Source organism: Falco peregrinus, chromosome 7, assembly GCF_023634155.1.
Source record: "Falco peregrinus isolate bFalPer1 chromosome 7, bFalPer1.pri, whole genome shotgun sequence".
Lineage (NCBI taxonomy): Eukaryota > Metazoa > Chordata > Aves > Falconiformes > Falconidae > Falco > Falco peregrinus.
In genome coordinates, this window is record NC_073727.1 from 20599834 (window position 1) to 20615539 (window position 15706).

The 15706-nt window shown below is 41.4% G+C and overlaps 1 protein-coding gene across 2 annotated transcripts in view; it reads right to left on the reverse strand.

The window, feature by feature from the left end:
• The window catches only part of PINX1 (PIN2 (TERF1) interacting telomerase inhibitor 1), a 60252-nt gene that overhangs the window by 41577 nt on the left and 2969 nt on the right, over nt 1–15706 (reverse strand). The window contains exons 2-6 of one of the 2 annotated variants that reach the window (XM_005244052.4): nt 13379–13488; nt 11002–11094; nt 10213–10291; nt 6473–6565; nt 3707–3783 (exon numbers count right to left, since the gene is read on the reverse strand). In XM_005244052.4, coding sequence (XP_005244109.2) covers nt 3707–3783; nt 6473–6565; nt 10213–10291; nt 11002–11094; nt 13379–13488 — 452 coding nt within the window. The remainder of the gene's footprint in view (nt 1–3706; nt 3784–6472; nt 6566–10212; nt 10292–11001; nt 11095–13378; nt 13489–15706) is intronic. The other variant, XM_055810674.1, reaches the window with a different exon arrangement.

The following is a 15706-nucleotide window of genomic DNA, read 5'->3' on the forward strand; positions in this document are numbered from 1 at the left end:
AAAGATTACTCTACAGGTCAAGATCATAAAACGATTGCTAATGACCATACTGGAAATACTGAACACAACTAATTGGAACAGTGTCACTGTGACATATCTGATTTGGTAAGACATCATTTATCACAGCAGCAGTTCAGAGGCCACGTATTTTTGACAAGCACTTCAGAAGAGCCAGGATTAGCTTGCTGGTCCAGAGACCATGTCACTTAGCCTTGAGCCCTTCCACTAGTTTCCATACAACCGTAAGCACAGATGGAGTTTCTTGAGTTTTGCTTTCCCCCCACCTCTTCCTAATCTACGAGAACGGTTTGGTGTAACACCAGTTAGAACCAGTGAGACCTAGTATGACAGTGCCAATGAGTATCAGTGTAATACCACTGCCAGGATCTACTGCACGTTAGGCCATTTGTAGAAATAGAAAAGCTCAAAGGCTGTGGTTTCAACAGCTCTTACAAACATGAGAAGCTCTACAACTCAGATGTAACACCTGGTCATAATGCCATCAATGTCATACATCCTTAAACTTTTCTGTAACTTTCACGATGTCTTTGACGCCTACAGACCTGCAAATGATCACCCAACTGAGTCTGTTTACAGTGTGTTTTGTTATTCCAAAATGTTCCCATCTTCTGCTCCTTAAGTGGTGTCTTTCATCCATCCACTGAATTTTGCCACAGGCTTAAATCAGAAGGTTTAAGGGAGGGAGACAGTCAAAACTCAGCTGGACAAGGTCCTGAGCCATAGCTGACCCTGCTTTGAGCAGGGCAACTGACATAGAGACCTCCAGGTCTCCTCCAATCGCAGTGAACCAGTTCCTGCATCTTTCCATGAAGTCGTACCCAAGATGATTCTGATCCTGGACGGAAACAACTAGACACATGGGAAACAGAATTATGCTGAATATCTTTGTCAAATGATCAAGAGTGGAATGACAACTCTATTGCGAGCTGAGGATACACCATTCAGTCCAAATCAAACCCGTACTGGATGCTTCTCAAACTGCACCTCTGAAAAAAAGAGGAGGAATCAAATACCTCGGAAAAAGCCTTAAAGATAGGACTTCAAGCTACTGGATCAATACATAACAGGAACTTCCATATATCATCTCAGTTGCAACTACAGCTGGGAACCTGCAATCAGATTAATTGCTTGTAGCAGTTCTGACACCTATGTAAGCACGGAAGCTGTGCTCATCTACTTGGAATGGAGACAGCAGCACACAACTCTTACTAGCGGCTGCAGGAGCTGCAATTAAGAGGGACTGCAACCTACCACAGCCTGAAGGCATACCTCAGAGCTCTGTGGGACACCAGGACTCTTCCTACATTATCTCTGCATAGGAACAGATATGAACAACTCACTTCCAGGAGAATGACAGCACTTTCCACTCCTGTAGTGCACTCTCTGCCACATCAGGGAAATGCCCAGAGCCTAGGGATTTCAAAACAGAATGCAGACAGGCACAGAGAACAGGACTGCAAGTCCTCACAGGGCAGTGCCATTTGTGCCACCTTAAGGACCAGGCTCTGGAACATGATGGAAAGGGATTGTGAGAGTTCATGGGTGCAATGAAATGAAATTGCTCAGAGCTGGAGGGCCTGAGCAATGCATTTTTGTTTTGTGCAAACTCCACGGATCTCTGATCCGTGAAGAAAAGGAGGGGGGCAGGGGCAGGGTAAGCAATTGTGCTGCCTCTGGCTTTCTCTCCCTGTAGCTGCTTAGCAGCAGACGGTAGCCAGAAGATGACAATGCAGCTCCAAATTACATTACCTCCTGCCTGTATTTGCATGCAGAAATCTGGGTGCTTAACAGGGAACAGTCTGTGACTTTTTGCCAGAACCTTGAACCATTAGGTTAGTGTTCAGTGAGGGGAAAAAGGAAATCTGCACAGTGGCCATCAGCCAACCACTGCACTGGTCAAGGGATTGACAAAAGTGTGCACATACTTACAGCCGCTTCATAAACAGCCATAAAGGCACATGATCTGCAGCATCCACCAACAAAAGAACAAATGCTCTGCGAGATGAAGTCCCAAAGGCAGCAACAACACTTTCCAAACTTTAGTTTCAAAAGATGGAGGAGATGCAGAGAAAACAAACCTATTTGAGACAACTCCTGGGTGGGCAAAATCTATTCCCTTAACCATAGCACTGGTGATTTGCATTAAATCCCGGTTTGTCTTGCTTTATGTTGACCTGACAGCAGGGGAGCTAAGTAGTAGTTCAAGGGGGCTCCAAGGGTGCGAGCTTACCCACAGCATTTGAGACCTCTAACCACTCTCCCCGAACTTAAGCCCCCAAATGCTCATTTCAAGACAGTAATAAGCTACAACGGGTTCCATTGTGGCTGATGGCCTACTCCCAAGTCTTACCTTTCAAGCCAAACCTCGTGACTTGTAACAAAGGTTCATACTGTTTTTCACAGTGGCAGACAAGACAGGACAGCTCTTAATTTCAGTTTCTTCTAGCCTCCTGGTTTAATTAGCTGTAACTGTATTTTTGCAGTTTATAGAGAAGAATACTCAGAAAACAGACTTGACATTTTCCTCTTACCAATAAAGCTACCAATAACTTTCAAACCTACAGCAGATTCACTGACATTATAACACTATACGGGATAATGTCAAGATCAAACCCTTCAAACTGTTCAATTCAAGACATGCCACTGAAGTATTCTTTACTTTATAGTAAGAGTTTTTTCCAGCGGAGAATCCCCAGTGGATCGCTATTTGTTTTTCACAAGCTCCCTTATCATATAGCCTAGCATTTACACACCTACAAACCTTGTACTACTTTCACTGCTATCCAGGATCTCTTAGCACCTTCTTCCCCTACTGCTCTCCTCCAGAAGCTCACAGTGGCCTACAGTGAAGTTACAGAACAGTTTTCAAGAGTACTGCCCAACCCAGCAAGCTGTCAAAAACATACAGGATATTTCAGAATTGTCGATTTAATTTCAGGCCTTATCTTTCCCTCTAGACAAGAGACTTCAGAGAACTCAGAACCAACAGGGCAATTCTTGCAACATATTCTCTTTCGCTTTTCAAGATGTTATTTTTTTCAAAAAACCCCATTCTGGATACGTTAGTCATGTCACAGTGTAAGTCTGTTACTTTATATACCGACATAGCAAGGGTGTTCTTTGCAAGTGCAAAATGCTAATGAATTGATAAATAAAATAAATGCTAGGACAAACCTTGATCTCATTACACAAAGTTGGGGAAAAGGTCTTTTCATTAAACATTTATCACCATTCAAGTCATCTTTGAATTCTTTGTTTGCAGCTGCTCAGCCTTTCTCAATTCTTCTGAAAATAAGGGCAGTTTGTTGAGATTGGTCAGATGGTACTGAATATCATATTTTATTTTGGATATTTATGGATCTTCCAGATCAAGCAAAATTTATCTACGTTGCAAAGTATCTTGCCTAAGTGTAAAATTAAAATACTGATGTTTCCTAACTCCAAAGCAGTTACATCACAATAACTCACAAAAATATGTATTAAATTCATGCGTACTTCCTAAAGGTTCAGAGCACAGCCCTTGACCTGCAGCCTTCACATAGAAACAGGAGTAATTTCACAGGCAGAAGACCCCTTGCTTTTGGTGGGCATGCAGTAATCTCATTAGCAGAAAGACATTTAAGTATGGTTTTGTTAAAGGGATGATATGCAAGGTAACAAGAGAAAGGTGAAGCCTCTTGTTTACCTGGGTTTTCATACTCTTCTGTCGCTTCCCAAATATGCAGGACAGATCATCTTCACTGCGCGAAGAGAGATCCTTACCTGAAAGGGGTAAGGAGAGAAAAAAAAGCCCACAACATTCACACCTGGTGATAACAAGTACACTCTGATAACACAAACTGTGACCCATGGAGGTAGAGAAACTGTTTCTGGAGACGAACAAAAACTCAGGAGAATGTTACAGACACTAAATGGAGGTTGAGCATGGTAGGAAATGTGTGTGTGTGTAGGGGGAAAGGCTGGTGAGAAAACAACCACAGCCTGCTGGTGTATGCCCACAGGGAAACATATAACAGCAGCTTGCTTCCCCTGACTTGATGCTACAATTTGTATAGCAAGATGAGGGAAGGAGCCTGCACTACCCTAAAGGGAAAGAAGAGTTGTAACCTCCTACACATAAGAAAAGTTCAAAGAGAAACTGCACATCTTTGGATTCTCATGAGAAGAATCTGACAAGAGTTAGGGAATTACAGCTCCTCCATACAGTGGGAAAAAAAATAATTAAGAAGTCCATCTTTACTCAGTGGGGACTTTTTGCTGATTCACGAAAATTGCTTCCGAAAAGCAAATCCTCCATCTCTGCAACACACTGGATTATTCCAATTTAAAACCATTTCAGGGGTGAAGGAAGATTTCTCTGAGTTCAGTAGGACCATTATTCTCATCTGACTGTTGTGTAGCTAGCTGAATATCAGACATGGAGCAGGGAGGGGGAAGCAGAAGGGTGTGATGTGATATTCTGAGATGCCAGCAAAAGTTTAGCTCATTCCACAGTGCAGAAGTCTTTATGCTGTTGTCCACAGCTCGTCTCAGGAAATTCTTTAAAAACAGTCAGCAAAAATTAAAGAAACAAAATTAGCCCAGATAGGCCAACCTATCAGGAGTCTGCTGGGGCCTTACTCTGATTCCAAAATCACTGATTTCAAAATGAATCTAAGTGCTTGTAATGAACCAAAAAAAATAATTTAAAAAGATTACCTATTCCACCTGTTTCTTCTTCTCAGGATCCTTAACTGCCCACAGAGGGTAAGCAGACACATCAGCCTCAAGAAGAAAGTGTTACCCAACTTTCTGGTGTCTCACTGCGCAGCCTCTAGATGTTCTTATCCAAGCAAACCAGACGAGACTGGTGGCTGTTTTCAGCTTTATCTTGGCCAAGGCTTGGAACATGACACAATCCTGCTGCTCCTCCTCTTACCCTACACTTTCCTTCCCTGCCTTCTCCCTGCCCCACGAGACGTATCCCCCACTTTTTTGCATTCTCTAATAGAAAACCAAATTAGCTGACAGTGCAAATCTTTTGCAGCATCACGGTGGAACAGCTACCAGAAAAGCAATTTAAATCACTGTCTTAATCTCGTATTGGTGTGTATTTCACAAATCCAAGTGTGGCTGCTAAGGCTGTGTGTGGTGCCTATGATCCTCCAGCAGCAAGGACAAAACACCAGAAACGGAAGCTGCATTTTCTACTGTTGCTGCTCCCTTCTCCCACTTTTGTGTGAACTTGTCTTGTTTAGTCTAAAAGGAAGCAGGATTGGACTTGAACAACAAGGGCCAAAACATTGGCCTTTCTCAAATAACTTTTCCTCTTTCCCTGAAAAAGGACAGTTTCCCTGTTTTAGATCAGAGAGGTACAATCAAATAGGGGCCTACCTTACAGAAACAGTGCAGCCAAACAAATAAGGGATATTGTTAATATGAAAGCCCTGCTGCATATTTTACATGCTCAAAAGACACTTCTTTTTTCTCTATATTTAGCAAAAGTTTAAATCCAAATCAAAATAAATCCTCTTTGCTAGTACCTCAAATGGGCCATGGCCTTTGTACTTGCAAGCCCCGAACCAATTTAATTGTTTAATGTCATAAAGTTGCAGAGTTATGTTAACATGTTCAACTTCATGGCTGAATTATTTAATCAAAAATCTCGAACCCCAATATCAGAATTTGGCCTCCATTCAAACGTCAATTACCTCTGTTTTAGCCGAGGAATTTGCTATCAGAAAACACTACTCAGAGCTTTAAGTTTAATAAATTACCCATTAGCAGAAACAGATCCTATCCATACACTGAAACATGTAACATAGACACACCATGGGCACATAGTGGTGTGAAAGGGGAACACAATCAACAAAGAAATAGAGCCAGGGACTGAACAACTGGCAAGACCCAAAACTGCTGGATGGCTGAAATAATGTCATCACTCTAAGAAAGAAATTACTAAACTCCACAAGTTTTTGATACAGTTTTTCTGCCCACCAGCCCCTGCCCTAATTTATCCAATAAAGTACCTGGTAGATGTAAGAGGGCTTTCGTCCTCCTGCACTGAGGTTTAATCTGATCACTGATCTTATCCACATGATCTCTTAGCAGGGGTTATCAGAGATTGCAGAGTAAAGTGCCGTGCAGATGCCCATGTAACTCTGTTCCCACCTTCGTCTCCCCCTCCCATCCCCCACCCATGCACAGATCACTCAAACATTCACTGCTGCTTTATTCAGCTGATGGTTCCTTCAGACAGAAATTGTTTTATTCAACAGTATCAGCCTAAAGTCATCCAAAGTTGTCCAAACTAAAGATGAAGAGCGTATTATAGCTTTAATTAAGTTGATGCAGGGGGTATTTCTAAACCAAGATTTTACTTGCCAAATTTAGACCCCAGAAGGCAATAGATCACCTGGACACACGTGTTTTCTAATCTTGGCTAGAGCTTATGAAACAGAACTCCTCTTACCTTTTGCAAACTTCATGTAATGGACACGTTTCTTGGAAGATTTGGATTTTTCTTCAAGACTGAATGTCTTCTTCTGATTACTCACTGAGGACTCTAAAAAAAAACAACCCCCAAAAAACAACACCCAAACATGACAAACAGGTTCCAACCCTGTTAGAGGCACTCTAACCACCAAATTCAAACAGTATATTTAACTTTCTCTTTCAAAACCACGTCTCAACAACATATCACAATATATTATCGAAGGAAGCATGGTAAGTTTTGTCTGAGACATGTTGCTGCTTGATTTTTTTTGCCACATCCCTTTCCCTTCCCATTTCCTATCTAATGTAATTTGAAAAGGCAGATACAGGTACTTCAGGTCAAAGGCAAATTCACTTCTATGGTAAAAAAATAATAGGTTGGGGTTTATTGTGCTGTTTGTCACAAAATATCTCCAGTGCCAGAGTCTGAGAAAGGTGTAAGAAACAGTACAAAATAAAATACTAAACCTGACTGGGTAGAAAGAAAAAGGGAAAAAAATATCACACAGACAGGCTTTCCACTTTTAACACCAAACATAGTGCCTCTATCTGGACATAGTCTGATACATCTGTACAAGGAAATGCAATGGTACCAGCACTTTTCTGTCCCTGAAGCCAGCTGGAACAAGTCACCACATCTACACTATTTAATTTTCCTAGCTTCCAGAAGAGAGGTTACATTTAAACTGTCCACTAGGAATGGTTTCTGGGGTTGCCTAAGTGCCAAATTCACTCAGGAGTTGTTTGGGAGAACGTTACCTTGTGCAGGTCAAAACCGTGTGAAGTATTAGTCTAACTATTTAACAGTAGAGATACCAAGTTCTTGTGCTGTGGCAGGTTATTTTACTGGTACAGATATACTCTTTGCATCCAGAGAGCCTTTTAATTTACAAGGAATTCTCAGAAGGAGGTAACCTGCTCTTCAGTTAATTACTTTATTAGTTCTGTCCTGAAAAGAAATAGTCACCATAGGATTCTCTGCTTTGAAACTCTAGACAAGGCCAATCTAGTTAGATGTTTTTTCTTCCTACCAGTGGCAACCAAGATGGGTAGGGAAATCAACCCAAACCATGACAGCCAAGTTGAGTCACCTTTTTCATACGATCCCACCCCTGAAAGCTCTGCAGACCAAGCTTTTCTGACACTGGAATTACAGCGCTTCACCATTGGATAAGTAGTGACACCTGATGAGAGTCATTGACCTAAAAATGAAATCTGTAGTCTGCAGCCGGAGAGCTGACTACCAGAAAGCAGCCTGAAATCTACTCTTCCATTACACAATAAGCCCTAAGGAACAGAGGAAGGACTAGCAAACTCAGTTTTAGACAGTTTGCAGTCAGCTTCAAAATCCTTAATAAAAAGGGTCTATGGGGAAAGTAAGCATCAAAACAAAAGTATCCTGACCAAAGATGAGGCACTTTGAGTCTGCTCTCCGAGCCACTTGAACAGCCAAGGATTTCCACAGGGCTTCCTCCTGCACTTTATTCTTACAGCAAAAGGGACAGCAGCACCGCCTTGTGCCTTCCAGCAGAAATTTCACTACCGAAACGTGCTGGCACTTGCAATGGGCAGGTGCGTACATGCATGTATCTTCTAGTGACTGGTAAATCCTGACAAACTGAGCAAGCACTGCAGGAATATTAATGTGCTTTTTAAAGCAATTCAGTCATAGCAATAAAGCCATGTGTCATTTCTATAGCAAATCTGATACAGATGAATATTCCAAAGAACATTTCAGACATGTCCAGCATATTGTGGCCTCATTCTACAAACAGGAAAGGGACACAGTCATCATCACTTAGTATCCCAGCAAACAAACTTAAGAATCAAAACTCCTCACTAAGTGCAGCTAGAAAAAAAGAAAAAAGAAAGCTAAAACTATGTACATTCAAGGGTATTTGAATGTTGGCATACTAACCACCACAGGGCCCTTCCTTCCCGATCTCTAATTGCAATCCAACCCTGGCAACTACACCACTTAAGAACAATGAACTTTTTCAGCTGACTTTTAATGCAATTTGAAACTGGATGATGGCCAGTAATGTAACATTTGATCCTGTAGCACAGCTGCAGGCAGCATGATCTGGATGAGTTTTGCCAGCTTAAACAACTGCCAAAACCCCAAGTTTCAGAGCAATGCCTGCAGTCTGCAAATCGCCAAATGTGATTCTGACCAGGTATTTTCAAAGTGCACCCAAATTTGTCCTTAGTGATTGAAAACTCTTGTCTCAGCTCCTATAAGGCCAAGGAAAAATAACTAAGCAAAACAGGGAGAAATACGGTTTGTTCAGGGGCTACTTTGCATCAGTACAGGTGACCCAGGGAATATTGCACAGATTTAGGAACAAGACAGCCTTGCTCAATGAACCTGCCTCTGTGCTGACTCATTGTGTCCTTGGGCAAGTCATTTCAGCTCTCTTCATCAGTTTCCAGGTTTCCCACCAGCTACACCTAACTGATCTTCCCATGGCTCAAGTTGGAACTTGGGTAGGATTTAGGTATAAAGGTAGAAAGGAACTTTTGGAATTTCCCCATGATATGCTACTCTACCTCTTGAGGACTTCAGCTACAGCACCTAGCACTGTGTGGCCTCAGACAACGCTTAGGGCTCCAATGCACAAGCATAACTTACGCGGCAATTTAATTATGTATTTTTTTTTAAAGCATTAGGTTCAGAATTTTAATCTGAGTTCTCTAGGATTAGAAACCAAGTTTGATCCTTCTTGCTAACTGATTTTCCTCCTCTTCCTTCTGTCTCGCCTCTCCTAGAAAACCTTCTGTGCTCAGACATTAAGAATGAATGAATGACCAGTTGCTAAATTCACTAAGCCAGCAATTCTGCCACTAGCAGGACGTGGACAGGCTGATGTGCCCAAACAGGAGCCCTTGGTTTATCAACACTCCACAGAGAGTTGTTTAGATACATGATCAGAGTTTAAACTTGACTCTAACTAAAGGAGAGATGATAAACTATTTGATGTGTACAGTTCTTTCTGTAAGCTCACACACACCAGTTTTGCATAACTTCATTTTTACAAACCAAGGTCAAACTGTACAAAGCTTTTCAAAATGAAAAGACTTTATAAATAGCCTTTTTGGGAAAGTTGTGTAGTTTCCCCACTTGTGTGCTCTGCATCAGGGCTCCAAAAATCACATTATGCTACACTCAAAACATAGATGCATAACTCTGAGTCAAAATCTAAGCAGCAGCTCTCTGAGGCCAGGAAAAGTAGGTATTTAAGAAACCACCAAAGCATGGAAATCAGGCGTGACAGTTCATTAGTAAAAGGAAGGGAAGCACATTGCAATGGCGAGTGACTGTGTTGGGAGCATTCATACTGGCTCTGCTTGCATAACAAAGAAACAAGTGCTGCTGTAGCACATCCCAGCAAAAAGTCCTCCATGTTGTGGTCCTGGATAAAATAAACAGGTTCAAAATTTTATGTTTGCCTTCCCCAACAAAAAGCCTTTAATAGAGGCCTGACAGAGTAAAACTGCTCCACTGAGATGTACATATCCAGGTACACAAACTTGAGCACGGTCATAGATGGAAAACATCTCCTTCGGCTCCCACTGATTTTAGAGAATGGGGAGTTGTGAACCTCAGCAAGGAGACTATTAGCAGCCCAAAGGACTGGGCCTCAGCTAGCCTTTTAAGACTAAGAATGGAAACTTTGCTAAGCTTCCAGCATCTGATTGAGTAAAGCATGAACCTACCTGTTTCACCCTGTCTGTGGCAATCATTCAGTTCAGCCAGAAGCTGGTTGAAGTCATCCTGATGAGCAATCCAGTTGTCCTGTAAATATCACCCACATGAATACAAGGCAAAAGTCTTCAGAACAAAAAGGTTTGCTAAAACAGATACTAAGACTCCACATACTCAATCCTTGTTGGTGGGAGGAAGCCTCAGAAGCTCGAGGGGTGGCAGTGCTAACAGCTTGCTACAGTCACTCCAAAGTGCAGAAATTATAAGGGTTGCATTTTTAAGTCCTTAAACAGTACTGAGCTGCTGTTGGCTCTCTGTGTCCCCCGTCTGTGAAAGATGCTTCCAAAAGTAGGCTGGAAATACTAGTGTAACTACTTCCAGCAACAAAGTTAGTTAAGGTGTTGATTATGAGACAAGCACCTTTAGGACCATGCTCTGCTCTGCCTATGTACCTGAACTCCATCCAGAAAGGTGACTGTATCAGGAAGAGGAACAGAAGGCATGAAGCTAAGCAGAGCAGAAGACACAGGGAGAAAGCAAGTACTTCAGCAATTTGCTTGGAAGCAAAAAAAATCCCCAAAAAGCATGCTCCTAGAATTCACTGTAACCTTTCCAAGCAGGTACTTGCTCCTAAAACACCCAGCAAAAGAGAATTAAACTCCGTCAAGAGTTTCTGCAAAGACATTTGCATAGGTACATGCTGCCGTCAGATGTGACAACAGATTTCACCAACTTCCCATTACAAAGATAGTGCTTTAGCTGAAATGGGAGTCATTTCCGTACCTGGGTCTATTGCTCACCTCATAGTTGATGGTTGCTCCTAACCCCAGCGTGTTGTTTTTCACCTGAACCTTGATATGTTCTGTATTTCCTTGTTCCTGAGCCCCAAGACCCTAAGGAAGATTTAATGGTAAAAATGTAAGGATTTTACAGCAGTGACTAAGCAATTAGAGCTTTTGTACTGTAAGATAGTTTGCAATGAAATACAGCAAGAAATCACAACTTACTATTTATTTGCTTGCCTGTAGCTGAATTCATTCACAGGCATTAGCACACATGAGATATTAAGTTTTTTTAATTTACTACTTAAGCCTCCAGCGAAGCATTATAAACACTAAAATAGCAACAACATTAAGTAGTTGGGTGATTAATCAGGAAGCCACCTGACATTCCTAGGCAAGTCCAAAGTGTTTATAATTTTAAAACAAGACACTACATAAAAAGAACGTGCCTCTCACCAAAAAAACCTCCGCCACTGGGAAGGCAGCTGCGTAACAGCTGTAAGACAGATGCCACATAGAACATACAATACAGAGCAAAGGTGGAGGGCGGGGGCAGGGAGAGGATCAGACTGGAGCTAGCAGGACATTAAGAACTTCTTCTATCTCATTCACACTCATAATTTGATGAAGATATTGGAGCAAACAAATGTTGGGTTTGTCTGTCCTAAAAACCATAATCATTCAAATCTGGGAAGCAATCTTTAGGCACAGTATTGTCTTTTCTAATTGTATGATTGAGGGGAAAAGAAAGACAAAGTATTTGGTTTAAACTTTACTCCTGGTCTCCACCTGCTTTTTTTCCTAATCTGTCACCAGTAATAAAAACCACTAGCCAAGTGTATGGCTATAATAAACATGTATGTGGTGGAGTAGTGGATAGAAGCCCTGTGGATAGATCCTGGCCATATCTATTATTTGAAGCAATGAGGCATATTTCAAAAAGGCTGTCACTATTACAAATGCAGTAGAGTTTATTTAGTCAGTGGGGTGGAAAATCTACCTTGAAACTTCTGCTAACCAAAAAGTATGAAAACAAGCAGGACACTTGGCTACACATCCTGCCATGACCCAATTCCAATACAACTAATAACAGGACTAGTGTAAGCAGCTTAATTTCACTGCACAGATGGGCTTTGGCCCATTGATTTCATCAAGCTGAAGTTCCATTTGTCTGAGTTTGTAGTGGAATGGACATATAAATCCTTCTTGCACAGCTATAACTGTTGTAAAGGAAGATCTGGTAGCTGAAGTGCAGGGGTGGGTGACAGACAGAAACCACCACAAGGCCTTCCTTTCACACCCTGACACAAACAGTGTTCAAAACAACAAAGGTGTTCTCTACGGTCAGGGAAGCTGGCTGCCTAAAATACAATCAGGACATTTAACAACATTTCTTCTACTCTGGTTTACATACCTATTTTAATTTTACACATATAGAACACCTATGCATACAATTTACATAAAAAGCCAGTACTCAAGTTCCATAGTCTTAACAGTCTGGTCTAAAGCCTAGTAAAACCAATGCCGGTTCCCTGACTTCCACAGCCTTTGTACCAGGTACCACTGCTTGTTTGTGAAATGAGAGGCAGTTAGGAGCCAGATTTGTATGTGTTGACTGTAAGACAACTGAGGCAACAGCAGGCTACACAGAGAAATCAAAAAATAGGCTCATTTGTCTAAGTTTTAATACATTCACAGAATTAAGAATGATGCTAATCTTATTCCTTTCAAAAAAAAAAAAAAAGGCTGGGAGCGAACAAGATGGGGGGGGGGTGTGTGTGTGCATTTATTTCATTAAACATGCTGACATGCAGGCCAAATCTCAGCTTTGCTGAGACACCTTTGTGGAAGTTAAACTGCTGTTAAGGGGCAGCTGAGAAGTCTGTAGTTGCCTGCACTGACCTAGAGATTACTGTTAGCACCAGAAACCTGTCACCTCACCCCACAGGTACAGGCTGGAGCTGGGAAGGAATACAGCTCATATAACGCTGCATTTGGCCATTCAAGGAACAGATCAGAAGTAATCTTTAAAAACAGGTGAAAGACTTAAGCAGGTCCTGGAGTTGCTTTACACAGAACCAAAAGACAGGGAAAGAACTGAGGGTATAAAGGCAACTTAAAGCCTTTAACCACCACCTGATTTAATGTGCCAACTCCTACTCTTACTTGGGGATATCACCTTGTCAAAGAAAGGGGAGAAAAACTAGGAAGCAGGAAAGGCACAAGCAAGCAAGTACCTTTGTAATGAACTGTAGAAATCTAACATTGTTCAAATTTTTTGTGCATTTAAGAGAATAAATAAAATAGAATGAACATGTCTGTTTTAAACACTGAGATCAAGAGTCCCCTGGCAGTCTTTCACCCTTCAACTAGACAACTCTCCTTCAGATCATACCTTTCCTTTGGACCAGCCCATCTTTTCCAGCATCTTCTGGCCAAATTTAGATTCATCTTTACTCCAAGCGCTATTTCGTGGATCCACAGACCACTTCTGCCTTCTTCGGGCTAGAGCAGGAAGAAAAAATCCAGACAGACACTATTGACATTTGTACAGCCTTTAATGAATTCAAAAAAAGCTCTTCATTGCAAAAAAACCCTGAACTTATGCCAGACTAAACACATAAGGTTTAATTTTACTAAACCTTATAATGCAAAAAGGCAGCTAGTGGAAGTATTAATTATTAATGTGAAGAATGCCAAAGTAAAATTGCTATGGAAGTTGTCATCCCTAAGGATGGGCTGCAATTCAGGGAAGGCTTTAAGGATTACCATTTAAGTGTACAGGCCTAAATTCCATATTTATTCCAACTTTGTTTTATATCTGGCTTCAACATGAAATCTATAGGGGATGAGACTACAGTGCTGGCTTTCCCAGTTCCGGATAATACCCACTAGCCAGTCTTCCTTTTAACCAGAACACCGAAGTTTAATATTTGCCTTCATAACAAATGCCAAATCAAAAAATCAAATAGAAGTGACCAGAGAAATTGAACTACAAAACACAAACCAGTGGGGTTTCAACTTTTGGATTTGCCACAGAGTTGTTTATTGGGAAACTGAAAAGTCACCGGAAGGTATTGCAGGTGTTAAAAGAGATCCAAACGAGAATCAAGGCCCCTTTGTCCTATGCAGACTATTAAAAAAACTACAGTCCCCCAGGCCCACATGCGTGTGCTTGCCTTTACCATCAGGAACAGCTTCATTGAAATCAAGGAAGAAAAGCTAGCATAGTTAACCAGCCACTTTAAGTATGCACCTAAACATACTCAGGAAGACAACCTAAATAAACAAGACAAAGAATGGGAGACAGGAAGATTACGAACTTCATTAAACAAGATGGGAAACGGCGGATCAAAAATGACCGATTAACCCAAGGCCATACAAACTCAGTGAGAAGCCAAGTCCACTGAAGAGCTTTCAACATAATCAGGAAGTCATTTTTCCCCAAAATGCAACACTTAGGATTTCGGCCAGAAGGACAGAACACTACAGGGATGTTTGATTCATTTTTTGCCTAGTTTTGTTTCATTCTTGAAGAACTAATACTGTCAGAATGCATGATGGTGGTTATTGTTAACATACTTCGGAAGCTTTAAAGCTCAAAATAGGTGCTGTGTGGCAGCCCCGTAAAAAGTGACAGTCTGACAAAGAATGTTATAAAACCCCAAACAGTCCATAAAAGAAGATTTTCCAGTAAGATTAAATAACTGAGTGCTGTGAGAGGAATCGACACAGCTGTCACTTGGTTCACTTCTCTACAGGAAAACAACTTACTTCCAACAGGCAGCCTTCAGCATAGATGCTTGTAGAAGCATCTACAACCAGCCCTGCCTATACTGCTAACAAAAGGCGGTAAAGCGCCGCTGTGGACTGTGATTTTAAAAGCCCAAGCAAATTAGGGTTCCCTGCTGCCCCACTGAGAAAAAAAACTCTGGCTCCCTTAGGGATGTGGCTTACTTCCCTCATTTAGTGTGGTGTTTCAAACATCAAGCTAGGAATCTGGAACAATTAGCATGCTTTGGCATCTTCCCTCACCCAAGATGAAACTGATATTTAAGGACCCAGGTTTCCAGTGGTTTGTGGGGGGAGGGGGTGTGATTTAAAAAGTTAGCAAGCTGACAGAAAAAGCTAAGTCCTATAAAAACAGGGAACACCTTGGCTGTTGCTTTTGTCCGTAACTGACGGTGATACAAACGTAGACACCAAAAAGAAGCAATTTAACAGAGGTTATGACGCCTAGTCAAGCGGCAGCCCTCCTTTTCAACCATATTTCTTACTTTGTCCCTTTGTTTAAGATCTCTCGATTAACATCAACTTACCCTCAGTCACCAAAAACTGTTCAGTGCCTTTTAAAAAAAATCCTAACTATTACAACATTTTATGTTTGCCCATATTCTCTTATGCTCTCTGTAACTAGTTCCCCAGGTGGTGACTTTGCAAATCCCAAGAAATTAAATTCAAAGCAATTCTTACAGTTGTAAAGCCACTGTATGTATCTAAGGATTTGTCTACACAGGAGAGGTAATCCACATCAACTGTATGTGTGAATTTAAATCAACTTCCAAATTAAGTTGTTTGATGTAGTTCAACTAATCCACTTTACAAGTTAATTTCTACTATTTCTCCTGAATGTCTCTCTGTAGAGAAGCCCTAAGATGTTTTACTCCCAGGAGGGCACTGGCAACAAAACAAAAGGGCACCTAATACAGAGATTTCTCAAGCC